General features: G+C 62.9%; 3 protein-coding genes across 23 annotated transcripts in view; 2 read left to right on the top strand and 1 right to left on the bottom strand.

Annotated features, from left to right (window-relative positions):
* The window catches only part of PLEKHG5 (pleckstrin homology and RhoGEF domain containing G5), a 52,507-nt gene extending 50,264 nt beyond the window's left edge, over positions 1-2,243 (top strand). For all 6 annotated transcript variants that reach the window (XM_084962680.1, XM_084962682.1, XM_084962679.1 and 3 more), the window contains 3 exons: positions 79-272; positions 734-1,510; positions 1,780-2,243. In XM_084962680.1, coding sequence (XP_084818806.1) covers positions 79-272; positions 734-1,510; positions 1,780-1,789 — 981 coding nt within the window. In that variant the 3' untranslated portion in view covers positions 1,790-2,243. The remainder of the gene's footprint in view (positions 1-78; positions 273-733; positions 1,511-1,779) is intronic.
* Positions 2,244-2,807: 564 nt separating this feature from the next.
* Positions 2,808-7,511, top strand: TNFRSF25 (TNF receptor superfamily member 25). 8 transcript variants are annotated; one of them, XM_084962719.1, is made up of 10 exons: positions 2,808-2,995; positions 3,472-3,589; positions 3,781-3,915; positions 4,287-4,454; positions 4,549-4,627; positions 5,621-5,676; positions 5,774-5,881; positions 6,067-6,104; positions 6,539-6,719; positions 6,918-7,511. In XM_084962719.1, the coding sequence occupies exons 1-10, from the start codon at positions 2,954-2,956 to the stop codon at positions 7,238-7,240; spliced, it is 1,248 nt and encodes a 415-aa protein (XP_084818845.1). In that variant the 5' UTR covers positions 2,808-2,953; the 3' UTR covers positions 7,241-7,511. The 8 variants fall into 8 exon arrangements, with proteins under 8 accessions (XP_084818845.1, XP_084818843.1, XP_005656052.3 ...); XM_084962717.1 differs by having other exon boundaries at positions 2,808-3,361; positions 6,070-6,104; XM_005655995.4 differs by lacking the exon at positions 2,808-2,995 and adding an exon at positions 3,230-3,361.
* A 240-nt stretch (positions 7,512-7,751) lies between these two features.
* The window catches only part of ESPN (espin), a 32,567-nt gene continuing 12,458 nt past the window's right edge, over positions 7,752-27,860 (bottom strand). Inside the window, exons 3-15 of one of the 9 annotated variants that reach the window (XM_021095255.2) lie at positions 26,520-26,706; positions 26,216-26,398; positions 25,952-26,083; positions 22,975-23,176; positions 21,770-22,041; positions 19,012-19,173; positions 18,723-18,921; positions 17,344-17,370; positions 16,074-16,219; positions 15,724-15,990; positions 10,836-10,915; positions 10,734-10,745; positions 7,752-8,694 (exon numbers count right to left, since the gene is read on the bottom strand). In XM_021095255.2, coding sequence (XP_020950914.1) covers positions 8,547-8,694; positions 10,734-10,745; positions 10,836-10,915; positions 15,724-15,990; positions 16,074-16,219; positions 17,344-17,370; positions 18,723-18,921; positions 19,012-19,173; positions 21,770-22,041; positions 22,975-23,176; positions 25,952-26,083; positions 26,216-26,398; positions 26,520-26,706 — 2,017 coding nt within the window. In that variant the 3' untranslated portion in view covers positions 7,752-8,546. Of the gene's footprint in view, positions 8,695-10,733; positions 10,746-10,819; positions 10,916-11,388; positions 13,610-15,723; positions 15,991-16,073; positions 16,220-17,343; positions 17,371-18,722; positions 19,174-21,769; positions 22,042-22,974; positions 23,177-25,951; positions 26,084-26,215; positions 26,399-26,519; positions 26,707-27,860 lie in introns of those variants that run through there. The other 8 variants (XM_084962676.1, XM_084962673.1, XM_084962674.1 and 5 more) reach the window with 8 other exon arrangements.

Here is a 27,860-nt window from a genome sequence, read left to right as displayed (position 1 = left end):
GTGGGCAGGCAGGCGGGGCGGCCTGGTGGGGGCCACTGCTCACAGCCCTTGCTGCCCCTGTGCACCCACCCCTTGCAGAACCAGCTGCAGCAGCTGCGCATGCAGGAGCAGCCAGGCGGCCAGCAGCACCTGCAGAGCCTGGAAGAGGAGGAGGATGAGCAGGAGGAGGAGGAGGAAGAGGAGGAAGAGGAAGGAGGGGACAGTAGCACTTCGGCGGCCAGTTCCCCCACCATCCTGCGCAAAAGCAGCAACAGCCTTAACTCTCAGCACTGGTATATTTGCCCAGGCCCACCCGGCAAGCCCGAGCAGGGCAGGTGCTGCCACCCAGGACTCCCGACCCCAAGGCCGCTAAAGCTGGGCAGTGCCCAGTCACAGCCCCTTGCTCAGAATGACTATACGATATGAATTGGGTGGGGGTGGGGCAATGGGGGTGGGGGCTCTGACCCCCCCCCCCAGAGTCCAACAGGGGACGTGGCAGATGATTTGCAACTTGAGTGCCACCTCTGATCCATTAGCGGTAGCTGCCCAGAGCTGATCCAGCAGGAGAGTGCCGTGGCCATGACAGGCAGCGTTACTGATAATCTGCATTGGGGGCACACGTGCTGCCTGCCTGCCACCTCTGAGCCTTGGGCTCTGGGAGGGCAGAGGCTGTGGCCCTCCCGCATCGCCCGGCGTGTAGCCGCATGTCTAGGTGTCCTTTGGCGGGGCTGACTCCCTCCCCTCGGCCCCACAGCGCCTCGGACGGCTCCACGGAGACCCTGGCCATGGTGGTGGTGGAGCCCGGGGAGATGCTGTCGTCCCCCGAATTCGAGGGTGGCCCCTTCAGCTCCCAATCAGACGAGACCTCACTCAGCACCACCGCCTCGTCCGTCACGCCCACCCGCGAGCTGCTGCCCCTGTGTCCGGCGGACGGCCGCTCCTGCTCCATGGACTCCGCCTATGGCACCCTCTCCCCCACCTCCCTGCAAGACTTTGTGGCCCCGGCCCCCGTGGCGGAGCCGGCCCCCCGGCCCCCAGAATCACCCCAGGCGCCTTCGCCCCCACCCTCGCCCCGCCTCCGCCGCCGCACCCCCGTCCAGCTGCTGCCCTGTCTGCCCCACCTGCTCAAGTCCAAATCCGAGGCCAGCCTCCTCCAGCTGCTGTCAGGGGCCACTACCCGGGGAGCGCCCCCAGCCCCCAGCCGCAGCCTGTCGGAACTCTGCTTGGCTGCCACCGTCCCTGGCGCCAGGCCTCGGGGATCCCCTCAGGAGGCTGGGCCCAGCTGGGACTGCCGGGGGACACCGGGCCCTGGTAGTGGCCCCGGGCTGTCAGAGCTGGAGGGTGGAGCCAGCTGCCCAGGTGGGGAGCCAGAAGGACCCCCCAGGAGGAGCAGAGAGCTGCCCTTGGAGGCCTTGCCCCAGGTCCAGCCTGAGCCCCCGCCGGGGATCTCGGCCCAGCACAGGAAGCTGACGTTGGCCCAGCTCTACCGGATCAGGACCACTCTGCTGCTCAACTCCACCCTCACTGCCTCGTGAGTGGCCTGGCCTGGCCTGGGGTGGAGGACAGGTGGCCCCGGGTGCTGGCACTGGGGGCCCTGAGTGCCGGGAGTGGTCAGGGGCACGGTCATGCCTGGGGAGGGGAGTAGGAGCCTGAGACCTGTCCCAGTGCCCAGTGAGGATGTCCATGGGTGGGCAGCAGGGGAGGGGCCTGAGGATGCCCAGGAGGAGGGCAGAGAGGCTGGAGCCCCGCCAGGTGCCATCAGTCAAGGAAGGACTCTCTCTCCCCTCCTCTCCACTGCAGGGAGGTCTGAGCAGAGGGAGGCCCCCAGGGGTGCCACTGACCAAGGGACAGCAGACAACATGCCTCCTGGAGAGGGCCGGGCAGGACCCCTGCCACCGCCCTCAGGCCCCAGTGTGCACTTTGCCAGGCTGGATGGAAGTGGAGGAGGGCTCAGCAGAGGCCCGGGCTGCAGGCCCCTTACCATTGCCACTGTCACTAACCTGCCCCCCAGCCTAGACTGGGTCCCTTGCCCAATACTCCCTGAGGCCGCCAGTGCCAGTCCTCCCGGCTGGGCTCCAGGGCTGGGACCCTGGCAACCCTTCCCACCTCCGCCCTCATCTGGCCCCAAAGGGGACACTCCCTTGCCCTCAGGCGCCTCGCTCCCACCCCATCCCTCTGGCCACCCCAGGCTTGGGTTGGGCTCTGTGTAAAGTTGCATATTTATTGAGCTTTTGATTCTTTTATAAAGACTTGTATATACTCCACTGGAAAGAGTCCTTTGCTTTTGGAAGTCCCCCCTTTCTGGACTCTGGGTGCACTCGCGTGCCTCCCCGGGTTCCTGCCCCCTCCATGGGGCTGGGTGTGGGGAAGGGATGGCTGGAAGGGGCTGTGGGAAGCAGAAATGAATTAACGGGGCAGAGATCGCCTGACCAGTCCTTTCAAGATCCACCCCTGTCCCCGGCCACAGCTGTGAGGCCCACCATTAGAGCTGTGGGGAGGTGCCCTCCCAGATGAGGTGCCCTAGGGGGCCTGGCCCTGAGCCACCCCTGTGAGGTTAGGCCAGGGTGGGCCTCTGCTGAGAGTGCCCTCCACGACTCCCCCCCCCAGGGCAGGGACTGTGCAGTATTGGGGGCTGGGGGTCTCTCACCTGCCAACTTCTGGCCCAACCCCTCCCGGGCCAGAATGGGAGAGCTTTGAAGTTGTAGTCTCAGGGGTGAAGCCAGAACAAGGCATGGGGACCCGGCTGTCACCCACCTTGTCCACCCGCTGCCTCAGGTGAGCTCAGGTGCAGGGACCTCAGGCTGAGGCCTCACTTCCAGGGACCAATGGCCCCGCCCTGCCCCCCCCCCCCCGCCTTGAGGCGGGCTCTTGGGGTGGGGGGCGGGCCCTGCGGGCACCAGGCTGGGCCCCAACCACAGCGGGCAGGCGGAGCGGGGAACCCCCGGTTGGAGGGCCCAGCGTGGCGCCCAGGGCCATGGAGCTGCGGCCAGGGCCATGTGCGGTGGTGGTAGCTGTGGTGAGTGGGGACTTGGGGGCACGACCTGGGGCCTTGCTGGGCCTGGGTCCCTGCAGTGGAGGGAGGGGCCGGGCCAGTCCCCCTTCCGACCTAGTTAGCGGCTCCACTGGGGCGGAGCCCTTCCGCAGAGAGGAAACACCCGCTCAGGGCCCAGGGAGGTGCGGGGGGGGGGGGGGTCCCCAGGCGGAGAGAGAGCATGGTCTCCCCACCTTACCTAAAGCATGGTGGGGTGGGGCTGCCCGATTCCTGTCCTGGTGGAAGGGAAACATGTGCTGGGGCTGCCAGGAACTTTCTAGTCAGCCTCTCCCAAGCCTGGTGTGTGCAGGAGAAGGAAGTCAGTCACCTCCGCCCCCAAGGACCCGGCAGGTGGGCTGCCCTGAGGGCAGAAGCTGGGGCCTCTGAGTGGGGGGAGACTGGGTGGAGAGAGGCTCCCAGCCAGGCAGTGCGGCTGGGAACCAGCGGACCCTGTCCCCCAGGCCCTCCTCCTCCTGCTGCCCGGTGCCCGGGGCCAGGGCAGCACTCCCAGCGCCCACTGTGACTGTGTCCCCAACCAGAAGAGGAACGGTCTGGTCTGTTGCAGGGGCTGTCCAGCCGGTGAGTGGCTGAAGGGGAGGAGGGACTTGGGGGCGAGTGAGGGCCGACTGGGGGGACAGGTGGGCCGGGAGTGGTGGCAGTCAGGCTGGGGATTGGGTCGGGGGAGGGCGGAAGGGAAGTAGGGAGACAGAGACAGGGAGGGGGAGAATGGTGGGCACTGCCTTTGACTGACCCCAGCCTGGCTTCCACAGGTCACTACCTGAAGGCGCCCTGCACAAAGCCTTGCGGCGCTGCCACCTGCCTCCCGTGCCCCCAGGGCACCTTCCTGGCCTGGGAGAACCACCACGAGACCCGCTGTGCCCGCTGCCAGGCCTGTGATGAGCAGGGTGAGGGGCTGCCTCATGTTCAGTGAGGGACTCTTGAGGACAAGCCCCGGCCAGGGTCTTTCCGACGGAAGAGGCTGGCTTGTCCCACCCTGGGCTGGGAGGGCCCCGTGCCCACCAGGCAGGCCCTCTCCCCAGATCTTGCCTGGGCTGCCTTTGTGGGCTCTCATCCTGACGACCACCCTGTCCCTGGTCGCGCCCCAGCCTCTGGTCTGCTCTGTGGCGATCCCCCCTCTTCTCTCACTTTGGGGGTGGCCTTGTCTCTGGTGTCCCCATCTCCACTCCCCGGGGTTCCTGTCCTGCCTCTCTGTGGGGGTCTCTGGCTCTGACAGCCTCTGCTCCCTCGGTCTCCCCCGCCCCCCACCTCCAACCAGCCCCCCAGGTGGCCCTGAAGAACTGCTCGGCGGTGGCGGACACCCACTGCGGCTGCAGGCCAGGCTGGTTCATGGAGTGCGTTGTCAGCCAGTGTCTCCTTGGCTCCCCCTTTCGCTGCCGCCGGTGCACAGACTGTGGGGCCCTGCACCGCCACACCCAGGAACCCTGTGAGTATCCCGATTCCGGGCTGACTACCCCCCGGCCCACCTGTCCCTGCCTCCCTCTCTCCCACCCTGACCCACGCCATCTCCTGGACCGCAGGTTCCAGCAAAGACGCCCACTGTGGGGCCTGCCTGCCTGGCTTCTACGAACATGGCAACAGCTGCGTGTCCTGTCCCACGTAACTTCCTGGCTGCCCTGGGCTTGGGGAAGGGAGGCTGAGAGCAGAGGGGGACTCGAGGGGCAGGGAGGAGGGGGCTTGGCCCTGCAGTGGGTGGGCCCACTTTAGGCAAACATTGGAGGGTAAAGAGAAATCTGCATTCAGCTGATGTCAGGTCAATACGGGGGCGGATCTTTTTACGACAGAGTTTCCTTTAGTAACGTTCCAGCCCTGTGTTGAGGATAAGATGTGTCACTTACAGACAGAGTCACCATTAACAGAGCCTCAAAACTTGGGCTGAGAGTCAAGATCAGCCCCTCGTTCTCTGAGGGATTTCAGGCCAGTTGCTTGACCTCTCCAATCTGTGGCTTCCCCATCGGAACCTGGGGGTTTGAGTAGGCTCCATCCGGGGTGATGATTAAGGGGTGATTAACTTTATCTACTCATCTGTTCAGCAAGTGTCTTTTTTTTTTTTTTTTTTTTTTTTTTTTGCTTTGTAGGGCTGCACCCATGGCATGTGGAGGAGGTACTCAGGCTAGGGCTCTAATTGGAGCTACAGCTGCTGGCCTATGCCACAGCCACAGCCATACCAGCTCCGAGCCGCACCTGCAACCTAAACCACAACTCATGGCTGTGCCAGATCCTTAACCCACTGAGGGAGTCCAGGGATCAAACCTGCAACCTCATGGTTCCTAGTCGGATTTGTTTTCCACTGTGCCACGACGGGACCTCCAGCAAGTGTCTATTGAGCATCATTTCCAGACACTGTTCTGGTTGCTGGGGAAACAACAGGGAACAGAGTAGACAAATCCCGGAGCTGACATTCCCCCGATCTAGTCTAGGAGCAGCTCAGGAATCCGGGTTTGTTGCTCTTGTTCCTGGGATGCCAGTGACCTTTTGGCAGCTTAGGGTAGAGTGAGGCTCTCGGGGAGAAGGGCCTCCAGGATGGAGAGGATGCCAGGTGGTCCTGAGTGTGTACACACTCACCCTCCACCCCATCCCCTCCCCTTGCAGGAGCACCCTTGGGAGCTGTCCTGAGCCCTGTGTGGCTGTCTGTGGCTGGAGGCACAGTAGGTGGTCTGCTAGAAAAGGGAGTGGGAGAGCTGGCGGGGGCAAGGGGTGGTTGGGGGACAGCTGCCACCCACCACCCACCAGCTGCTCTTTCAGTGTTCTGGGTCCAGGTGCTCCTGGCAGGCCTGGTGGCCCCACTCCTACTTGGCGCCACCCTGACCTACACATACCGCCGCTGCCAGCCTTGCAAGGCCATGGTTCCCGGTAGGTGCGCAGGCGAATACGCACACTCCTGGAGGCCTGGGGTCAGGCTGGGCAGCCCAGAGCCCACTCAGCCCTGATTCGGAGGGGGAAACTGAGGCAGGATGTGCTGGGAAGGGGGTGCAGCTGGACTGGCACCGGGGTTCAGGAGCCTTGCTTGGTGCCTGATTCAACTCTGTCTCTCTCAGCAGGTGAGGCTGGAGTGGAGGCCCTGACCCCCCTACAGGTGAGATCCTCAGTGGTGTTCTAGCAAGAGAGGGAGCCAGGCTTCTGGAGTGGAGAGCTTGGGGCCTCATTAGAACCCGTGATCCCGTGTGGGGCATGGTGGCTGGCACGGAGGAGACTGACCAACACACGTGCCGAGCCGCCAGGGAATGAGAGCAGCTCAGGGCCTGTCCTCAGTCTACTGGGAACCAGACAGATAAACGGGAGCTAAGAGTTCAGCAGGATGGGTGCCACCGCGACGAGGCCTCTGCCAGGACAGCAGAGCCAGGGCATTCCAGGCAGAGGGCGCAACCCCTCACGGGGTCGCAGGGAGAGAGCCTGGCGGCTGGGCAATGTTTGCTGCCTGAGCCAGGGGTGCCCATGCCCAGGCAGAGCCCCAGCAAAGGGGCCCCGCTAGGCGAGCAGGGCTGACCCGGGGCCTCTCTTGTCTTCCAGGCCACGCAGCTCTCACCCCCAAACAGCACCCACACCCCTCTGGTGGCAGCCGGCAGTAGTGAGAAGGTCTGCACTGTCCAGCTGGTGGGCAGCAGCTGGTCCCCCGGCTCTCTCCAGACCCAGGAGCTGCCCAGCCCGGAAGTGACATGGCCCTGGGACCAGCTGCCCAGCAGAGCTCTTGGTAAGGGACTTCAGAGGCCTGAGGCCTTGACCCCTTTCTCCTGAGTCCCAGGTGAGATGCTGTGGTTTCCTGAGGCCATGTGTCCACCTTCCATCCCCTGACCAGGTGGACCTCCTGACGCGGTCCTGCCCCGGGCCCCTGTCCCTTGCTTGACTCCTGCCCTTATTCCCCATTCCGCTCTCTCTGGCCCATCTGCAGGCCCGCCGTCCCCGCCCTCACCAGCGCCCCCCGCAGGCTCGGCGGCCTCCACGCTCCAGCCCGGCCCGCAGCTCTACGACGTGATGGACGCGGTGCCAGCGAGGCGCTGGAAGGAGTTCGTGCGGACGTTGGGGCTCCGCGAGGCGGAGATCGAGGCGGTGGAGGTGGAGGTCGGCCGCTTCCGCGACCAACAGTACGAGATGCTCAAGCGCTGGCGCCAGCAGCAGCCCGCCGGCCTGGCCGCCGTCTACGCGGCCCTGGAACGCATGGGGCTGGATGGCTGCGCCGAGGACCTGCGGAGCCGCCTGCAGCGTGGCCCGTGACGCTAGGGCCCACCCACTAGCTCGGGGCTCTGGTAGCCCTTGCAGAAGCCCTAAGTACGGTTACTTATGCGTGTAGACATTTAATGTCACTTATTAAGCCCCTGGCACGGCCCTGCGTAGCAGCGCCAGCCAGCCTCACCCCTGCGCGCCCCCAGGGTTCCAGCTAAGGCGAGGAAGCATCAGCGTTGAGGCTCGGGAGGGCGTTGAGATTGCTCAGCTGTTTCTCCGCCCGAGTTTGGCCAAGGCCTTGGTATTAAATCTACGAAGAAAAGCTACTGCTTGGTGTTTCCGCGGGGCCGCGGGTTTTAGGCAGCCCGGGATGGGTTTCCGGGGGCGGGCAGGGGGCGTCGAAAGGGCCACAAGTCTTGCCGTCCCAGGGTTTGGGACCCCCGGTGGAGACCAGTGTGGTCTCTGGTGCGAGGCCCAAACCTGCCCCTCCCGTTCCGCCGTGGCCCAGTTACCCCGAGGAGAGAGGAAGTCGCGGTGACGGCGAGTGAGAGTGAACCTGAGCCCCGGGCGGCTGAGAGCTTTAATGGGGGTGCGAGACGGCGGGGGCGCGAGACGGCGGGGGCGCGGGGACCGGGGAGGCAGCAGTTGGAGACACAGGTCCAGGGTCTTTCGTCCTCCACTCATTCCACCGGGGCAGTGAAACGGGCCGGGGAGTGCGGGGCCTGGCTGCGGACGGCGCGCAGACCTGAGGGAGGTGGCGGCAGAGGTGGGGCGCCAGGAGCGGCAACTCCGTCCCAACGGGTAGTTTGCAGTTTCCACCGTTTCTGGTAAACAAATGACTGAGAGGAAACCCTCGGCCAGGATGGGAAATGCTGCCGGGGCTGGGCCGGGCGCAGATCTGGGTCAGGATGGGAGGAAAGCCCCTTCCCCGAGCGCGGGGCCTGCCTCCGCCCAGGATGCGCCAGCAACGCGGGTTCCGGGGTGCGGGGGAGGGGGCGGCAGCCGGGCGCGCCCCCCGCAGGAAAAGAGATCATCACCTACGGGGCTGGGGAGAGCTCTGCACACTTTGACATTCAACGAACATGCAAATGTATGTAAATAGGCATGCAAATAAGCAGCATCTTTTTGCGTTAACAGCTTGGGCACTTTTTCTGGGCGACTGCGCCGGCGGCGGCGGCGGGCGCGCTCCTGCGTCGCCCGCGGGCTAAGGATGCGGGGGCCGGGGTAGCGGTCACAGAGGGGATCCGGTGCGGGAGGGAGGGCGGTGCGGCTCCCAGCCCTTCCACCCGAGCGGGGCAGGCCGGGTCGGGGGCTGGGGCCCCCCAAGCTCGCAAGGCTGCAGGCAGGAGGGCGGCATCTAGTACTTAGCGATGTCCCCCTTCTTCAGAATGATCTGTCGCTGCCAGGGCGCCAGCTTGCTCTCATCGTAGCCGAGTGTCCGCAGCTTCTCCGACTGCTCTTTCTCCCGCTGCATCTCCTCCTGCTTCTGTCGCTCCTCCTCTTTCCTAGGCATGGGGTGGGGGCAGAATCCCCGGCCAGCGTGAGAGGGCCAGCCAGGCCCCAGGAGGGGCCACCAGCGGCAAGGGGTGGGTTACCGGTGGCAGGGGCTGGGTTGCCGAGGACAGAGGGACTAATGAACAGTGGGCGAGGGAATTCCTTCGTGGCTCAGTGGTTAAAGAATCTGACCAGCACATCCATTAGGACGCAGGTTCAATCCCTGGCCTAGCTCAGTGGGTTAAAGGATCCGGCATTGCCGTGAGCTGTGGTGTAGGTTGCAGACACGGCTCAGATCCTGTGGTGCTGTGGCTGCGGTGTAGGCCAGCAGCTACCGCATCAATTCAACCCCTAGCCTGGGAACCTCCGAATGCCTTGCCCTTAAAAACAAAACACAAAACACAAAAACCAGTGGGCAGAGCAGCGGGTTGTAGTAGCAGAAAGGCTACCTGATGGGGGACGGGGTTGGGTTAGGAGGCAATGGGGGTGGATTGCTAGGGACAGAGGGGCTTGACTGGGGGCTGACTGGGGTCACTGGGGAACCCACACATAGGGGCTGTGTGAGCGAGAGGCTTTGCTGGGTTATTGGTGGCTGGGGGTGTTACTGGAAAGAGGAGCTGGGTCACAGTGTGGATGAGGGTGAGGAGGCGGTAGTCTGGGGGCAGAGCAGGAAATTACTGGGGCCTGGGTTACTGGTATCTGGGGTTGGGAGCAAAGGGACCTCATTTCTGGGAGACAGGGGCTGGGTAATTGGGGACAGGTTATTAGCGCATGGCTTGATCTGCACTGCTGATGAGGTCGCTGCTAAGTACTCGTGGCTGTTGAACATTTGAAATGTCAGGATGCGGATGCACTGCAGGCACAAAAGGCACATCATGCCTGGCAGACTCAGTTTTTTTTTTGTTTTTTTTTTTTTGTTTTTTTTTGTCTTTTTTTGTCTTTTGTTGTTGTTGTTGTTGCTATCTCTTGGGCTGCTTCTGCGGCATATGGAGGTTCCCAGGCTAGGGGTTGAATTGGAGCTGTAGCCACCGGCCTATGCCAGAGCCACAGCAACGCGGGATCCGAGCCGCGTCTGCAACCTACACCACAGCTCACGGCAACGCCGGATCGTTAACCCACTGAGCAAGGGCAGGGACCGAACCCGCGACCTCATGGTTCCTAGTCGGATTCGTTAACCACTGCGCCACGACGGGAACTCCCAGACTCAGTTTTAAAAGAGCGTACAAAGCTCAATAATTGCTCTGATTACTCTATACTGAATTTTGATATATTGAGTTAAGTAAAATATATCATTTTTTTGAGGAATTTCCCTTTCCATCTTTTTTTTTTTTTTTTTTTTTTTTTTTTTTTTTTTTTTGCCTTTTTAGGGCTGCACCTGTGGAATAGAGATTCCCAGGCTAGAGGTTGAATTGGAGCTACCGCTGCCGGTCTACGCCAAAGCCACAGCAATGCAGGATCTAAGCCGCATCTGCAACCTACACCACAGCTCATGGCGATGCTAGATCCTTAACTCTCTGAGCGAGGCCAGGGATGGAACCTGCGTCCTCATGGATACTAGCTGGGTTCACTATTGCTGAGCCACGACAGGAACTCTGTAAAATATACTATTAGGTTCACTTATAGCTTTTTATTTTTTGCCACTGTGGCTGCTACAAAATTTACTATTACATATGTGACTTAAATTATACATTTATCAGACAGCGGTGGGCTAGATTACTAAAGGCAAAAGCGAAAGATCTGAGGGACAGATGCTGTAGGTCACTGATACTGAGGTGGGGTTGACTGCAGGGCAGAAAGGCTAGGTGAGCACGAGGTGGGGGCTGGGTAAGTGGGAACAGGTAATTACAGCATCAGAGCTGGACTTGGCGGGGGGCAGTGGTTAAGCTACTGGGAGAGAGGGGTCTGGTGACATTATTGGGAGCAGAGAGGCCGTGCCAAAGGCTGAGTGATGAGGGGATGTGCTCAAGATGGGGCTGGATGAAGAAGCCAAGGACTGTGACTGGGGGGGGGGATGGGGACACACACAGGTCAGGCCCAGCCCCACACTCACCGCTTCTGCTCCCTGGAAGAAAAAAAGACAGCCTTAGTTGGTTCACCATCTCAGGGATGCGACCAAGACACCCTGCCAAGCCCCGCGTCTTCGCCTGCTCACCTCTCCTCTTCTAGTTTCTTCCGCAGGATGTCCCGCCTCCAGGCAGGCATGCTGGCCAGCCAGGCCTCTTCCTCCTCCTCCTGAAACACAGCACAAGGCTTCAGGGCCGGCATGGGCTGGGAGAAAGGGGCCAGAGGGTTCACCCCCACCCAGAGGACCTGCAGGGTTCAGGGACAATGGGACACAGATAGGGTTGCAGGAAGAGGCCCTTTGGATGCCCTTCTACAGGACAAATGGATGGAAATGCCATAACCTGGGTCCCTGAGTCCTAGAGGCAGTGCCAGCGAGGTCAGAGCTGAGTGTGGGAGGGGAGCAGAGAAAGATCTCCCACTGGGGGGCAGGTGGATGGATGGCTCCGGGCCAGTGACCCAGAATCTCCTGGCAGACTCATACTTGACACCCACAGACCCTGCCAGCTCAGAGGCTCCAACTCATCCCTGCTTCCACTGTGAAGAACCTTCTGGCCCATGCCTGTCCTGTTCTCAAAGGGAGTAGACACCAGCTCTACCAGTGTTCAGCTGGTAGGGGGCGGGGGGCATCCAACACAGGCAGCTTACAGCAAAGGTGTTTATTACTCGCACGTTACAGAGGAAAATGCATCTGCATACGTCACACGAACACTGCACACATGGCTCCTTTGATCTTCACCAAAGAGGTAGCTGTGACCTCCAAGGAAAAACCAAAGACAGAAAGACAGCCACACAGCCCCAAGCGGGACCCACGGTCCCGCACTCAGAGGGACTGCTTCTTCCATCTGGCTCCACACGGAGCCAGGCATCGCTGTAGGGACACAGGGCAACACCTGCTTTGCCCTGTGCGTGCCCCGCCCATTCCGGCCAATGCCCCACATCCCGACAAGATGGCATCGAAAAGGCTGAGGCACTCTGGGTTTTCCAAGGCCACTCGTCTTGTCCTGGATTCTTCCTGCTGGCTTCTGCCCTCTGGAAGACATCCGAAGGGCATCCAGGCCCGGGTTAAGATGCTTAAGGGTAAATTCCGAATTCTGCGGCTCAGATGTCAAAAAGCTCTGCTTCCTTCTCCTTCCAGAAGGAGAAGCTTCGGTCAATGTATCGGCAGATGTCCTCATTGCTGAACTCGCCCATCTCAGATACCAGCTCCAGGGGGTCTTCGGCGGGGGCTCCAGAACTAGGAGGGGCTGACGTCGGGGGAGGCGCGGCTGGCGGGGGTGGAAGCTGCGGCGCGGGGGTCGGGGCCTCAGGCCGGTCGCCCATCTGAGCTGGAGTGGTCTCTTCGATCGGCTCCCTCTCCCCCTTTTCTGTCCCTTCCCCTAGCGGCATCTCCGCCTCTTCTTCCCGGGCCGGCTCAGCCTCCGGGGTGTCTCCGAAGAACTGGCGCCTAAGGTCCTCGAAGCCATCGCTCCAGCGGCGCCGGCCGGTCTCCACCTCCTCCAGCACCACGCGGTGAAAGAGACGGATGAGCTCCCACGGGTGGCTGCCCAGCCGGTCGAACATCTCGTAGCACAGCAGGTGGCGGAACTTGCGCTCCTCGCGGCTCAGGCCCATTTCCAGCAGCTGGAAGTAGCCGAGCATGAAAAGGTCGAGCGTGAGGCTGTCGTAGGTCGGGGGCGCCCTGCCGTCAAGAGGCGGCAGGAAGTGCTCGGGCCAGTACAAGCCGTGCGCCAGGCCGGGGCCGCGGGGCTGGCGCGCTGGCACCCTCCGCAGCAGGCTCCGCCAGTGGCCCAGCAGTTTGCCCACCACCTGCCGCTGCTTCAGCAGGTGCAACAGCCGCCGGTCCCGGCCGTCGCCCGTCGGGGGCCGGGGGGCGGCGGCGGCGGCCTGCGGGCTCAGGCCGGCGCCGGCCGCCACCACGCGGGGCAGCAGTCTGCGCAGGCGCACCTGGGCATGGCGCCCGGGGCCGCGGAAGGTCCACTTGCGCCAATGCTCCAGGAAGAGGTAGACGATGCGCTCCTTGCGCATGTCGATGTAGTCCTGGACGCCGCGCAGCTCCGTGGAGGACGGCGGCCTGCGCGCCAGCTGCTCGGGTTCGGGCAGCGCCGCCTGGAGGCTCGGCGCCTCGGGCAGGCCCAGGACGTCCAGGGGCTCCTCTGCGGGCAGCAGGCCGTTGGCAGCGGCGGCGGCGCTGCTCGGCTCGCCGGGGCCGGCCGCCACGTAGTCCTCCTCGAGGATGGGCTCACGGCCCGGGGCGCCGGCGGGCAGCGAGAGCTTTCGGCGCGGGCCGCCCGGGGCCGCCGGGCCCTGGGCGCGTCGCTCGTAGGTGGCGCGGAGATGCTGCACCGAGACGCCGCACTCGAGGATCTCGCGTGCTACGGCCTCGCGGCACCAGCTGAGCGAATGGGAACGGCCCAAGCAGAGCGGGCCCGGCCGCCAGGGGGCGTCGGACAGCGGAGGCAGCGGCTGGCCTGTGTCGGCGGCCAGGAGTTCGGCCAGGTGCGCGGGCCGTCCGCCCAGCGTGGCCAGCAGCGTCGCCATGCTCTTGAGCAGCGTGGAGATCTTGCTGCACCAGGCCGGCAGGCTGGCGGCGCGGCCGTGCATGCGGCGCGGGTCGACGGTGAAGCGCGGCGCCGACAGGGCGGCCGATATGGGCAGCAGCTGCTCCAGCTCCAACTCCAGTTGCTCCAGGCGCGCCTCCAGCTTCTGCGCCTTGTGCAACACTTGCAGGTTCTCGATTTGCTGCTCGATGCGGAGGATGTCGGCCTCGGTCATGAGCTCGCCGAAGGGCCCGAGGATGGCGTTGTACTCGCGGGAGTACCTCCAGCCCTCGCGGGGGTAGCAGCAGGAGCTGGCGGCCGTCAGCTAAGGCGGGGAAGACAAGAGAGGGGAGGGAGGCGCGTCTCCCTCTGGCCTGGCTCCCGCAGCGGCCGCCGGGGGGCGCCCTTTGCATGTCCTGGGTGGTGTAATGGCTCCGCGCGGTTGCGTTTGCAGGGCGATTACGCTGGGGCGAGGCTTCGGCCCAGGCCGCTGCTCCAGGCGCTGGGCAGTGTCCACTTGGGTCGCTGTCGGGGACACAGCCGGTCGTCGGGCGCTGTTGCAGAGGCAGGGCCGGCGGTGGGGTCTCCACACCTGGCTGGGTTGCTCATTACACCACCGAAGGAACATGCAAAAGGCGTTGAAGCTGCGACACACAGCTGCCCTCTTCCGCCCCACATCCAGTGTCCGCGATTTCGAGGCCGAATCCCAGCGAGGCCTCTCCTTACCCCCGGAGAGATTGACCCCTAGTCAAACTCCCCTGAGGCCTAAGCCCTCCCTGTCCAGGCTGTCCGTTTCACTGCTGAGTGAGAGGCTTCAAATTGAAGCTGTGGCTTCTACTCCTGTCCCCACCCCCTCTGGCTCCTGGAATGATAAATACAATTTATAAAGCTCAGCTGGCCAGGCACTTTTTCCCCCCACAGCATGCATTGGCTTGATGTGCGATCTCAGTTCCCAGATGTGGGGCAGCACTGGTGAAAGCACTGAATCCTAACCACTAGCCCACTGGGGAACTCCTGCTGGGAGCTTCTTCTTTTGTTGGTGTTGTTCTTTTTAGGGCCGCACCCGGAGCATATGGAGGGTCCTAGGCTCGGGGTTGAATCAGAGCTACAGCTGCCGGCCTACGCCACAGCCACAGCAATGCCAGATCCAAGCCGCCTCTGCAGCCTATACCACAGCTCATTGCAACGCGGGATCCTTAACCCACTGAGCAAGGGCAGGGATTGAACCCGCAACCTCATGGTTCCTAGTCGGATTCGTTAACCACTGCGCCACGCCACAATGGGAATTCCTAGGCACTTCTTATAATCTCATCTATTCCTCATTTTAGTGCCAAGTTTTTCCCTCCCTGGTGGGGGAGGCGCTGCCATCACCTCCTTACAGGCCTCCCCATTCATTCCAGCTCACTACAGTGCCACGTACAAATGCTCCCCACACATAAATAGGACGCCGCCCCTTCCCCACTTAACCCCGCTCCCACCCCTCCAGGAGAAAGTCCATTTTCTCCCAGGCCAGGCCTTAGTGATCTGACCTTCACCGACAGCCTCCAGCCCCGCCCACTTCCCAGTCCTGGAGCCACCACGCCCACTTTGACTTCCAGCCCTCTCCATGTCCTTCGTGCCTGCCCTTTGCCCAGTTTCCCTGTCCCCCTCTTACTCATCTTCCAAGAGTCTACCTTGGACGTCACTTTCTCCTCCCCTGACACCACCCCAAACCCAAATAGGATGGTCAGCTTAGGGCCTCCTTAGAGTCCTCTGGCCTCCGCCTCTGTGCTCCTCCCCTTTTGCTCACTCCCATCGCCCTGGTTCATCTCCTTCTCACTCTATTAAGATGCTGTTCCCCCGCAGACACCACCCCGCCCCCTGCCCTCCTGCAGCCACCTTGAGAACAGGCCCCGGTACACCCAGTGTGAATCCCCAGAGGCTACAGCCGTGTGTGGCACACAGACAGTGCCCAAGAGAGATGCTTGTTGAGCAGCTCAATGGCAAACTTTGCTGCCAGCCAGGGATGATTAGCTTATCCGATAGATGAGAAAACCGAGGCTGGAGGATGCTCAGTATCAGTGCCTGGAGAGTGACAGTGCAGAGAAAGAGCCGAGGCCAGTCTGACCATGACCAAAAGCTACCTGTGTGGTTCCTGGACCAGGAGGGTCCGCCTCAGCCCAGAGCTGGTCCCAAGTGCAGAATCCCAGTCCCACCCAGAGCATCTGAATCAAAGCAGGCATTTTAAAAGGATCGCAGGCGATCGGAAGGCATATCAGAGTTTGATGAGCACTGCCAACTCATTCAAGGACAGGTTGCGGGGGTTGGGGGTCTAGTTGTGCTTTTTCCAAAAGGCAAGGGGAGAGAGCACTTGAGACCGAAAGGGCTGTGGGGGGGGGGAATGGGCTGCGGGCCCAGGTGCAGACCCCGGGGCCCTCTGGGAAGCCCTACTCCGCCCACCTTCCGTTTCTGCTCCTCCTCCTCCTGCATCTTCAGCTGCAGCTTGCGGACCATCACCTGGCGCTTCCACTCGGGGATGGGTCGGCCCTGCTCGTCATGCGTGGGGATGAGCGCCTCTACGTCTAGCTGCACACCTGGCGCAGGGGTTGCGGGCGGCGCCGGCGCCACACTGCCATTGAGCAGTGGCTGGGACCCTGTGGCTGGAGGAGGAGTGGGGCTCCGGGCCCGTGACGGCGCAGGCGACGCTGGCGGCAGCGGCGAGTCGGGCTGTGGGGAGAAGCGGCTGGGCTGAGTGCTGGGCGGGCAGGGGCGAGAGCATCCGGGGCGGGGGCATCCGTCGGGTCACCTACCTGGGAGGCTGGCTGCCCGCTGCCCGAGAACACTGTGGTCAGCCCCTTACTCTGTGGTGTCGGCTTCAGACTCTTGCCTGCCTTGATCTCAGCCAGTAGCTCCGAGTTGTCGCCCGTCGGGGACATCATGTTGAAAGACTTGGTGCCTGCGCGGAGGCAGGAGAGGAGACGCTGGCTGGGTGTGGTCTCTGAGTCCCCGTCGCCCTCTACTTGCCTTCTGCTGCCCCCTCCCCAGGTCAGGGAGGGCCAGGGCCTTCTCTGGGGCCCAGAGGGCAGCTCTCCAAGTCCTGGGCCCCATGGGAGGCTCTCAGGGACCCCAGAAGCCAGTCCTCGGGTCACAGCCCACAGAGCCCCACCATCCTCCCGGCCCTACTCACGAGGTGTGGGGCCCCCGCCCAGAGGCCCCTGGGAGTTCATGGTGGTTCGTGGGCCAGCGCTGGGGACTGGAGCAAATGTCTCCGCCCAGCGCACTGACTGCCAGCTCCAAAACACTACCTGGGGCCAGCCACCCGACCTTTGTCCCAGGTTCCCCGGGGCCAGCCCTGCTAGGGTGGAGTTTTCCTCCGGCCCTCTCTCTGCATCAGCAAAGCCCAGTGACCCTTGGACTGAGTCACCTGGGGCTTTTGTGACTATAGACTTGGGACTGTGAATGCCAGAACCCAGCCAGCCCCCTCCCCGCACACACACCCACAGACAGACACGCGCGCAGACACACTGGTTGCAAGCCGGGAGCACACTTATGGCAAAGCGCAGCTCAGCTATGGGGGACCCAGGAAAGCCGAGCTCTTACTAAGGATCTGGAGTGGGGGCCCCCAGGAAGAAGGGCCTGACGGAAAACATGCAAATGCTCGGTGCAGAGTTTGCATGTCCGACGAGGCCAGCAGAGGTGCCTGGGATTTGGGGAGGGTTGTCTTTAGAGCCCGAGGAATCGGTCAAAGCTGGATGAGGGGAACAAAAGGGGCAGATGGCTCCTGGGTTCCGGGGCTGGGGCTCCCAGAGCGCAGAAGTGGGAGTGGGGGAAAGGGAAAAGTGCAGGTAGGTGCCGGCAGCAGGCACCTACTCTCTTTAGGCAAAGCCGTCAGCAGGGCAGAGTGGGTGTGCGCAGGTGGGTGTGGTGGGGGTAGAGCCTGTAGCGTCCAAGACCCCTCACCTGCCGGCCCCTGGTCCTGTGCTTCCCTCAAGACCCCAAGCCCCTCAGCCTGGCTTTTCCTGAGCGCGCCCCGCACCCCGCCCCCGCGCCTCAGCCAGGAGCCGCGCGCCAGCTACTCACTCTTCCTGTGTCTCAGGACTCTCACTTCTAGGGACCGAGAGGAGAGAAGGGACAGCAAAGTTAGGAGCGGGAGGGAGCTGGGGTGAGGCTAGGACAGCGGGGAGAGCAGGAGGAGGGGAGGGAGATGCACAGAGGAGGGGGGAGAGGAGAGGAGGTACTTTCCGGTCCATCTGCCCCTGGCTCAGGCCGCTCTGGGGCTCCCCGAGGGCGATTTGCTCAGTTCCCAGCTTTGCCGGCCGCCCCCGAGGGCTGGGCAGAGCTGTCATTGGCCCTTGCCCCCCTTAGCAAGGGCCTCAGTCTTGGCATTGGGTTGGGATAGGGCACCCAGCCCAGGTTCTGCGGTGAAGGGGTGTCTGGAGAAGCACCGAATCCATTTTTCTTCTGCCCCTAGCTCCAGCCTGGCTCCAGGCTGCCAAGGGAAGACACTGACCCCAAAGCCAGGGACCTTTCTGGAGGCTCAGCCGATGGGGAACATGCTACCATAGGCTCTGGTCTGTGGGGGCTGGGGCCCCATAGGTGCCCCGAAGAGCCCAGGCTGGCCCTTCCCTGCACCCTCCTGCACCCCTGCATATCCGGCCAAGGATATGAAGCCTTGGATGGTGCCATCAAACGTGATCCCTACTCTGAGTGGCTGGGTGAGGAAGGCACCTCTGCCACTCCCTGTCAGGCTGGAATGGAAGTCACCACCTCTTGGGCCTTCCAGGAGCCCTGGCATGTGGGAGGTTGTCCCACATTTCAGAAGAGAAGCACAGGGTCCCCGTCACAGTCTAGCTCTTAAGATAGGACGCTCAAAGGAGTCACCAGGAGGGCGAGGGAAAGGCAAGATGGGGCACTGGCCTTGTCCCCAGAGCCAGACCCTGGCTGGGGCTGGCTAGGGGCCTCTGGGGAGGAGGTCTGGAGAGGAAGAGTCCCTGATGCATCTGAGAAGGGCTGAGGGCTGTAGTTGGTTTGGAAGAGCACAGAAGAGAGGAGGAGCGGAAGACAGACGTCAGGCAGGAAGCAGGCTGGCCAGCAATCCTCCTTCCTGGAAGCTAGGTCTACTTCTCAGAGCTTTGCCTCTAGAACCGGCTCCTCAGAAACACCAGCCACCAGAGCTGGGAGGCCTTTCCTGCTGCATGGAAGGCCGGCCCAGAGAGGGAAGGGGACTTGCCCCAGGTCACACAGCCCAGTCCTGCTTTGGGCCAGCCTCAAGAAACTCAGAGCCTCCCTTCCGGTCAAGTCCTCATGGGGGCGGGGGCGGGGGCGAGGGGCGCTGCAGAAAGATCAGGTGGGAGAAGAGGAAGCACTAGAGCAGGGGCGGCTGGGGGAGGGGGATGTCTAGGTTTCCCTCCCGCTTCGGGCTAGCGCCGCCCCCACCCCTCAATCCAACCCCTACTCACTGCCAGTGGACGAGGAGGAGCGGCGCTGCCCGCAGCCAGGGCCAGCGCCCTCGAAGGGCAGTGGAGGAGCCGGCGGCGGCGAGCTCAGGGCCTCGGGCAGGGGCGGGGGCGGCGGCGGGGGCGGCGGGGGCAGCTCCCTGGACGCCTTGGGGTCCGCGCCGCAGCCGTTGTGCACGTGGTTCCCGGGGAGCAGCGCCGCCTGCGGGGGAGCGGAGGGGCCAGCGAGTGAGAAGCGGGCGGCCCGGCCGGGTTCCAGGCGGCCGGCCGAGGCGGGCGGGCGGGCACGCACCTCCTCGCTGTGCGCCATGCCCGGGCGCGCGGCCAGCGGCTCCCCGGGGGGGCGGCCCAGCTGGCGGTAGTAGTCCCCCGTGCTGGGCTGCTTGCTGAAGGCGCGGGGCTTGCGGCTGGAGTCCTGCCTCCGCAGCCCGTTGCGGCCGTCGCGGGAGCTCAGCTGCGGGAAGACAGCGGGCACCGTGGGCTCCAGACGCTTGGCCCTTGTGCCCCCGCCACGTCCGCCCCTCCCAGCCACCTGCCAGGGGCTCCCGAACAGCCGCGGTCCCAGACCCTCTTCAGAGCGGGGCCGGGGCGAGGGTCAGGGGGGGCCTCGGTGAAAGGGCAGCCTCGGTCGGCCGGACAGGGAGGGGTTCTGGGCGCGGGCCAAGGGGCGCAGGGGCCCCCACTAAGGCTGGAAGGGGCGGGCCCAGGGGCGGGGTGGCCCAGCCCAAACGCCGGGGGTGGGGGGAAGCCGGAGAAGGGGCAGCTCCCAGCTTAGGCAGCGCTGAGGCCCCAGCCGCACCCCGCTCCGGGGCCGCCAGCCGGTCCCACGCGCGCCCAAGGCTTCCCCGAACCCGCTCTTGCGGGGGTCCCGCCCCCGAGGAAGCCCCTGTGTCCTGTCGGGCTCCTGCTTGCCCAGGCCCCTCAGCCAGCCACCCGGCCCGGCGCTGGGGCTGCTCCTACCTGCGACTGTGCCGGTGGCCCCCGCTGTGCACCTGGCGGCGGGGGCGGCATGGACTCGCCACCTGCGCTACCTGATCCTTTCTCTCAGGTTACAGCCCAGCCCGCCTGCGCCTCGGAGTGCCTCTCGGCTCAGTCGGCCTGACATCACCCAGGGCCTACCAATCCCTGGCCGAACCCCCCGGCAGCAGGGAACGCCACGGGGGCGCGAACTGCCCCGCCAACACCGGGCCGCTGCGCCCACCCCGCGGGCCAGATGTGGCGCCGCCCCCTGCGCCTCGCTGCTTGGGTGCTGACCATCCCAGCCTGCATCTCCCCACTCAGCCCCTCCGTCCACCAGAGACAGAATTCGGGCCTCACGATAGGCAGTGGAGCCCCCACATTTGGCCCCCCGGGTTCCGGGTCACGCCCCCGCGCTTCCCCTCCCGCATCTGGAAACCATCGCCATCCGCGTAAGGGACACCGAAACCCGCGCCCAGGCCTCGGGTTTCAGGGACGGCAAGGCGGGCTCGGGTGACCGCGCGGACCGATGGCCCGCCCCGACGCAGCTGCCGCCCCCCAGCCCCCCACCCCGCTCAACCCTGCCCGGGAAGAAAGACGTGAGGCGGCGGGGCCAAAGGCCGAGTCACCCAGCAGGGTCTGTCCCCTGCCCCATCCCCCCAGCCCAAGCGTCCCCGCGGTGGCCCCCGACCCTGCGTGCCCCACCAGGCCGGGCTCACGTTGCAAGGAAATGCGACACCGCAGGATTTGTTTTCTGGGCCAGCCTGCCCCCTCGGCGCCCCCTCGGCGCCCCCTCAGCCCCGAGGCGAGGTCTCCACGACCCTGCCCTGGCCCGTGGTCAGGAAAAAGCCCGGGGCGCGGGGCGGGGGGCGCGGGGCACACAAAGGGCCCTTTGTGGAGCGGCTCTAAGCACTCACCGGGGAAGGGCGCAGTCCCGGCGCTGTGGCTGGGGGAGGGGAGGGGGGCCCAGGCCAGGGCACCAGTCCTGCGGCTTGGGGCAGGGCCCACACACCTGGCCCGCCAGGTCCAGCCCCAGGCCCCCTGCAGGTCTCTGCTGCTCCCCCCTCACCTCCTGGAGATGAAAGGGGAGGTGGGCCGGGAGTCTGGTCTGAGGTGGCCTCAAGAAGGGGGGCAGATAGAGTTGCTCCGGAGCTGTGTCCTTCCCTTCCCCCACCCGGTGGCCTTGTGACCTGGGTCACCTTTGGGAATGGGTTACTCAGCTAGGCTCTGGAGCAGCTTGCTTGCGGCTTACAAGAGAACCGCAAGGTCAGGGCTCCCCCAGGAGCTTAGGGGGCCTCTCTCCTCCCCCACGCAACCACCTGGGGTCTGAGGCCGCCCTCCCCACCCAGACCAGCCTTGCTCTGTCCTCTTGGCCAGAACCCCAGGGCTCCCTCTGGGCCTCTGTGCCCGAGACTCTCAGAGCTGCCCAGCCCAGCCCCCTGCCCCCTCCCCTGCTCCAGAGCCTTGGCCAGGATCCCCAGGACCTGCGTCCTGGGCACCTCACACTCCACATGCCCACCATCCCCTTCTCACAGCTTGCATTGCCCCAGGACTCCCATCTTGGGACTGGCTTTTCTAACTCCTGGGAACTGAAGCCCCCAACCAGGGAGTCAGCCTCCAGTTTACCCCTCCCCCAGCCCCCACTGCCAGTGGGTGTGAGCCCTGCGGGTGCTGCTCGCTCTGTCTCCTCGTGGCCTTTGCCTTCCCACCATCTGCATCTCCCACCTGGAAGGCGCTCCCTTGGGCACCATGCTCCACCGAGTAGGTCTGGGGAGAGGCAGTTGGCACAGGTTCTCTGCCAACTCCATGACCACCTTGCCACTCTGTGCAGCAGACAGGGCTACCTGGCTGCGTGTTCCTTACCCCTCCCTTGTCCCCCAAAGGGTGGTGGCTTGGCCGTCCTCATCTCCCTTTCCCCAGGGCCCAGCCCTGAGCCACCATGGGGCTAACCAGAAGCATCAACTCCCGAACAGACCATGGGACCAGGGACCCCCCGCCCAGGACCCATGAGCCAGGCCAGTCGTTGGCCTCTGCTGCCCCCACCAGCCCACTCCCGGATCCAGGAGGTGGGCTGGCAGGTGAGGGTTGGCTACCTCCTTCTTGAAGGCCTCGGTCTCCACGTGGCGGAGTTTGTTCTTAGTCTGCAGGTAGATGTCAGCTGCTTGGAGCCCCACAGGGGGCTTGGGAGCTGGGTAGCCTGGCGGGGGTGGGGGCAGCTGGGTGTCCGGGGGTGGCGGCGGTGGAGGGAAGCTGGGGGGTGGCGGAGGTGCTCTGGGTCTCTCCACCTTGCCCTGGGGCAGGCTGGGCTCAGGGCTCAGCATGTCCATGTAACTCTGTATATCGGCAGCTCCTGCACTGGAAAGCCCTGGGAAAGAGGGAAGGCTGGGCCTGGGAATTTGCAGAGAGGCTGCCCCAGGACCAAGACCTTCTCCTGCCCAGAGCTGACCTGCCATGGAAGGAGGCAGGCTCTGGGTGCAGCATGGCACAGCCCCAGGGCCTGCTGCACAGTGCTGGGCCCACCCAGCACAGTGCCACTCTGCTCTTACTGGAGAGAGGCCTGTGCTCAGGTTTAAGGGGAGCTGTGGGCTCTAGGATGGACCTGTGGAGCAGAGCCACTTGGAAGATGGAGGGGTGGCTCTTCAGGTCAGATCTGGCAGGACAGGTGGCAGGAGTCCGGACAGCCACACCCCATCTTTGCAGGGTGCCCCGCCAGCTCTGCGGGCTGCCACCTGGTGGCCTGAAGCAAGCATGGCAGGTAGACTGACCCCCTAAGCTCAGGGCGTGGTCAGCACGCATTGGCATGTGTGCCTGGCTTCTGCACAAGTGTGCATTCGTGTACATTTGTGAATATATGTACATGCTTCTTTGTACTTATGAATGTGTTTGCATTGGTCTGTGGACCTGGGGTGTGTGAGCACTCGAGTGTCATGTCATGCAGGCGTTTGCATATATCTGTGTGGCTCCTCGTGTGCGGCTGTGCATTCGCTTCTGAATAGGGCGTGTATGCATGCAGAAGAGTGCACTCTTTAGTGTGAGTAGGGGTGTGTGAAGTCTGGGGAGCATCTTGTGCGTATGTGAGAGAGGATGCTGAATTGAATGTGGGGTGCATGTTGGAGGGGGAGGGTGCCTGTGGATGCGCTGGCTTGTGATGGATGAGTGTCATCTCATCAGAACCAGTGGCCCCTCCTGGGCAGCCTCCAGTGGCAGCTGCGGGCAGAGTGGCCCCATGGTGGCCCTCAGGGCCCACTGGTCTGGCTCCAGGCAGCTCCCCCTCCTCCCTCTTCCCAGGACCACTCACCACGCAGGGGGCGTCGGCCCTTGATGCTCGAGTGGCTGGAGGAGCAGGAGTCGTAGTTGGAGAGGGTGCTGGTGGGCGAGCTGAGGTCAAAGTTGGGCGGCTGGACCGACACGGTGGTATTGGGCGAGGACATGCCCGAGTCAGGCTGCTTGGTCTCCAGGTCGGCGGATGGATCCCGGGACAGCACGCGGTGCTCCACGCTCTGAGCAGGAGGGGAGGCTGTGAGGGCAGCTGTGCCGGGAAGACCAGCACACCCTGGGCCAGGGGTCCTGCTCAGGCCACCCTTGCCAAGTGGATCGGTCAAACCGCTTCCCTTTCTGGGCTCCCTCCCCCATCATGAGAGGGTCTCTCAAGTTCTTCCCAGGCTGAGATTCAAGCTGACCCCCCAGCAGCAGGACCTTGGGTTCCTGGGAAACTCCAGACTCTGGAGTAGCCTCGCTCAGGGGGTTAGAGAGATGGACAGGAGGCAGGGCACCGAGCTGGACCTCCAAGTGAGAACAGCCTTGGCACCAGCCTTCTCCCTTCTCATCAGTGGGCAGAGGGCCTGGGCTCCAGTGTCTCTGATGAAGGGGCGAAGGGGCTGCAGTCGGCTAGAACATTTGCAGCAGCAGGGGATAGGGAAGGGGTGCAGGGTCCCATTACCTGGCCAGTAGCCCCTGTCTCCCCCTGCTGGACTGTCGCAAACCCCAACACCAGCCCAGGCCCTGTCTCTTGATGGGGACTTTGGGGACAGGATGGGGCCTGGTGTGGCCCAGCTGAGCTGGGTGGAGGGGCAGCCTAAGCTCAGGCTGCCAACCCCCCCCCCCACTGTCTCTGGACCCTCCCGCTTGGCGGCAGGCTGGGGTGGGGACCCTGCTTACGTTGCCCATGCTGGCCCTGCTGCAGGCAAGATCTCTGCTGGCTCGCCTGCTGCCTCCTGCCCAGGCCTGTTCCTCCCTGCCCTGTGCCACCTCCCTGCCTGAGAAGTGTCACAGGCCCCCCGGGAATGGGAGGCAGGCCTGGCACCAGGTAACGGCTCAGCAGCCACGCTCATTGGTCCTGTAATTAGGGGCTCTGCGGGACTGTTTGCCTTTTCTGGGCCAGTATCCTTCATTGCTTGGATCTGTCACTGCCCCAGCTGGGCCCGCCTGGTGAGTGGATCAGGGCCTCCAGGTCCCACCCAGTTCAGGGGGGCCAGGCCCTGCTGCCTAACCCAGGAGCCAAGGGGTGATATAGGAGCTGGGTGTTGGGGGCAGCCCGAAGATGGTCTTTGCTTGGCTGGCAGCAGGGGCAACAATGGTTAGGGGCAAAGACTTTGCAGCTTGGGGTGATGGCTTCAAATTTCATCTCCACCATTGACTGGCTACATGCCTTGGGCAAGCCACTTGTCCTTTCTGTGTGGACCTGAGTTTCTTCATCTATAAGTGGGGAGAACAGTACCGACTGTCCTATGAGGTGGCAAGAAAGGTTTTAAAAGTAAGCGAAGTGCCAGGACATGATGGCTGGTTAATGCCATGCATGTCAACTATTAGCATTATTTTATTGTGATGATTAACTGAGTTACACCATAAGGCATTCGGCTGGGGACCTACCGGGATCAGAATTCAAGGGATGGTGCTTCTTTGCTTGTTGCCTGCGGCCTACGAGCAAAGAAGGTGCTGGAAGGCACCAGGGCTCCGTGCCCACCAACAGAATCAGATTCTCTCAGTGGAAAGGAACCCACCCCGCTGCAGAAATGGCCTTCACGGTGTCCACTCCTGCTTGTATACCCTGATGACAGGGTGCTCACTATCTGTTGGACCCCTGCTCTCTCTGGGTGTCCCTTTCTGGGAGGAAAATCTTCATGGGGACCAGCTGCAGACGCTGACCCCTGGGCCTTGCTGTGCTCTGGAGAACCAGGGTGGCCCTGTATGCTCAAAGACAGGGCAGACCATGCCCTGGGCAGGGGGCCACCTGCCTGCTCTCCTCCAGCCTCATTTTGCAGGCCCTCTTATGGCCTGGCTGCCCCCTTCAGAAGAGGCCCGTGAAGCCAGCCCACTCCCCTCCCTCCTGCTCCAGTGCAGACATTGCAAGAGATGAGGCAGAGCCCTGAACTGGGAGCCACTGCACCTGAGCTCAAGTCCCAGTGGGTTATTCGCGGCTCTGTAACCACAATAAGATAATTTAAAAAGAGTACCATGCGTTTCCATTATGAAATAACCACATGGTGAGCAAACACAGTGCAGTGGTGAAGAGAGGTAGCTCCAGGCCAGGCCACCTGGCTCCACCATTTAATAACGTGTGATCTTGGGTCTCCTCAAGATTCAGTTTACCCACCTGTGACATGGGGATACCTCAGAGGGTGGTGGTGAGAATTAAATGAGCTAATAACACCTGTGGGCAGGTAAATGCACTTTACGGGTCCCAGCAGCATGTAAGTGTCATTGCTTCTCCAAGCCTTGGCTCTCATCAGGATGAGGCTGGTTCTCCTTTCTTTTTTTTTTTTTTTTTTTTTTTTTTTTGTTTTTGCTTTTTAGGGCCGCACCTGTGCCATATGGAAGTTCCCAGGCTCGGGGGTTCCCAGGCTAGGGGGTCTAATCGGAGCTACAGCTGCCAGCCTACGCCACAGCCACAGCTACACCAGATCTGAGCCTAGTCTGTGACCTACACCACAGCTCATGGCAATCCTGGATCCTTAACCCACTGAGAGAGGCCAGGGATCGGACCTGTGTCCTCATGGATACTAATCAGATTCATTTCTGCTGGGCTACAGTGGGAACGCCCTTCGACATTTTTGCCTCCACCCCTCCTCACACCCCAGTGGTCAGTGGTTCCGGGCTGGGAGGTCCTGTGGGGTGGTGGTCTGGGTACTTACTCGTTGTGGGAGTTTTGGCCAGGGGCTTCACTTCCCTGAACCTCAGCTTCCTCTACGGTAAAAGGGGTAACACCACCTACCTCTCGGGGGAGGTGGAGCAGGGTGGGGGTGAAATAATGCAGGGGAGCCGCGCCAGGGGCGTACCAGGTTTTCCACGGTGCGCAGGTAGCGGGTGCAGTGGCTGTGGCCATTGTAGTCTGAGAGGTCGGCGGCCGTATACCCGTCGCGGTCGCGGACGTCCAGCTCCGCGCCGTTCACCACCAGGATCTGGCAGCACTGCAGGGGCGCGCAGTGAGGACCCCTGATCTAGACCTGGGCAGCGCTGTGCTGAGAGCGCGGCGCCAGCAGAGGGCGCCCGCCCCTCCTGCGCGCGCACGGCCTCCCGGCCACGCCCCGTCCCGCCCTCACCTCCAGCTCCCCGTTCTCGGCGGCGTCGTGCAGTGGGGTCCCGCCCCACAGGTCGGCCGAGATCTCGCCGCCGTGCAGCAGGAGCCAGCTGAGCACTTTGGCGTGGCCGCGGCTCGCCGCGAAGTGCATGGCCGTGGCGCCGTCCTTGTCCTGCTCCGACAGGCTCACGTCGGTGCAGCTCACCTGGGTGTGAGGAGGCAGGGCAAAGGGGGCGGGGTCTGGGCGCCAGGCCCCTCCTGGCCTCGCCCCCGCCCTGCAGGCCCCGCCCCGCCCGGCCCCCGCCCCCCCCTGTCCCTGAGCTCACCAGCCACACGATGACCGGGCTGTGGCCCATCTGCGCTGCGGCATGCAGCGGGGTCATGCCGTCGTGGGCGCTCAGGTGCGGGTCCGCGCCGCACTCCTGCACCAGGTACTGTGTCACCTCCAAGTGGCCCTCCTGGCACGCCAGGTACAGGGGCGTGGCACCGTTCTTGGTTTGGGCATTCACTCCCCTAGGAAGACACAGCATCCATCGTGGACTCTCAGCTCCTGCCCCCTCCAAGGCCTTCTCCGCCCCTCCCTCACTCCCGGGGGCTCTGGAGGGCTGGGAGGGTGAGCTGGAGAAGGCCTAGTCACTGGGCCCCACTGCTCAATTCCCTCTGGACTGAGTCCTGTGCCAGCCTCAAGGTGGTGGTGGGGAACGGGTGTAGGGGATGGGGTGGGGGGGGGCCCTCTGGCTTGCTCCCCACCTCTCTCCAGCAGCCTCTTTTTTTTTTTTTTTTTTTTTTCCTTTTTATGGCCAGACCCACGGCATATGGAAGTTCCTGCGCTAGAGGTCAAGTCTGCAGTCTACACCACAGCCAGGGCAACACCAGATCCTTAACCCACTGAGGGAGGCCAGGGATGGAAGCAGTATATTGACAGAGACAATTATGGGTCCTTAACCGGCTGCTGAGCCACAACAGGAATTCCACAAATAATTTTTAAGTACAGGAGTTCCCGTCGTGGCGCAGTGGTTAACGAATCCGACTAGGAACCATGAGGTTGCGGGTTCGGTCCCTGCCCTTGCTCAGTGGGTTAACGATCCGGCGTTGCCGTGAGCTGTGGTGTAGGTTGTAGACGCGGCTCGGATCCCGCGTTGCTGTGGCTCTGGCGTAGGCCGGTGGCTACAGCTCCGATTCGACCCCTAGCCTGGGAACCTCCATATGCCGTGGGAGCGGCCCAAGAAATAGCAACAACAACAACAACAACAAAAAAGACAAAAGACAAAAAAAAAAATAAATAAATAAATAAATAAATAAATAATAATTTTTAAGTACAAGTCCCAAATACGGCACAGGGCATATTTCTACCAAACCATTATTTGTTGTTTATCCGAAATTAAGATTTTTTTTAATTTATTTTTTTCCCCACTGTACAGCATGGGGACCAAGTCACACTTACATGTATACATTGAAATTAAAATTCAGTTGAGGAGTTCCTGTCGTGGTGCAGCAGAAATGAATCCGACTAGGAGTCATGAGGTTGTGGGTTCGGTCCCTGGCCTCGCTCAGTGGGTTAAGGATCTGGCGTTGCTGTAAGCCGTGGTGTAGGTCACAGATGCGGCTCAGATCCTGTGTTGCTGTGGCTGTGGCATAGGCTGGCAGCTGTAGCTCTGATTCAACCC

Source organism: Sus scrofa, chromosome 6, assembly GCF_054392235.1.
Source record: "Sus scrofa isolate SSC_HxYL_T2T_F1_AM1 chromosome 6, Sscrofa_HxYL_maternal_Yorkshire_Landrace_v2.0, whole genome shotgun sequence".
Lineage (NCBI taxonomy): Eukaryota > Metazoa > Chordata > Mammalia > Artiodactyla > Suidae > Sus > Sus scrofa.
Note: the sequence above shows the minus strand (reverse complement) of the source record. Positions and strands in the feature narration are given on the sequence as shown.

What these genes read in the sequence shown, in the direction of transcription:
- TNFRSF25 (XM_084962717.1), top strand. Translation starts at nt 2,954, where the DNA reads ATGGAGCTGCGGCCAGGGCCATGTGCGGTGGTGGTAGCTGTGGTGAGT. An exon ending in CGCCCCCAAGGACCCGGCAG is followed by an intron (nt 3,362 to 3,471) that starts GTGGGCTGCCCT and finishes CCTGTCCCCCAG; the next exon opens with GCCCTCCTCCTCCTGCTGCC. An exon ending in CCGCCACACCCAGGAACCCT is followed by an intron (nt 4,455 to 4,548) that starts GTGAGTATCCCG and finishes CCTGGACCGCAG; the next exon opens with GTTCCAGCAAAGACGCCCAC.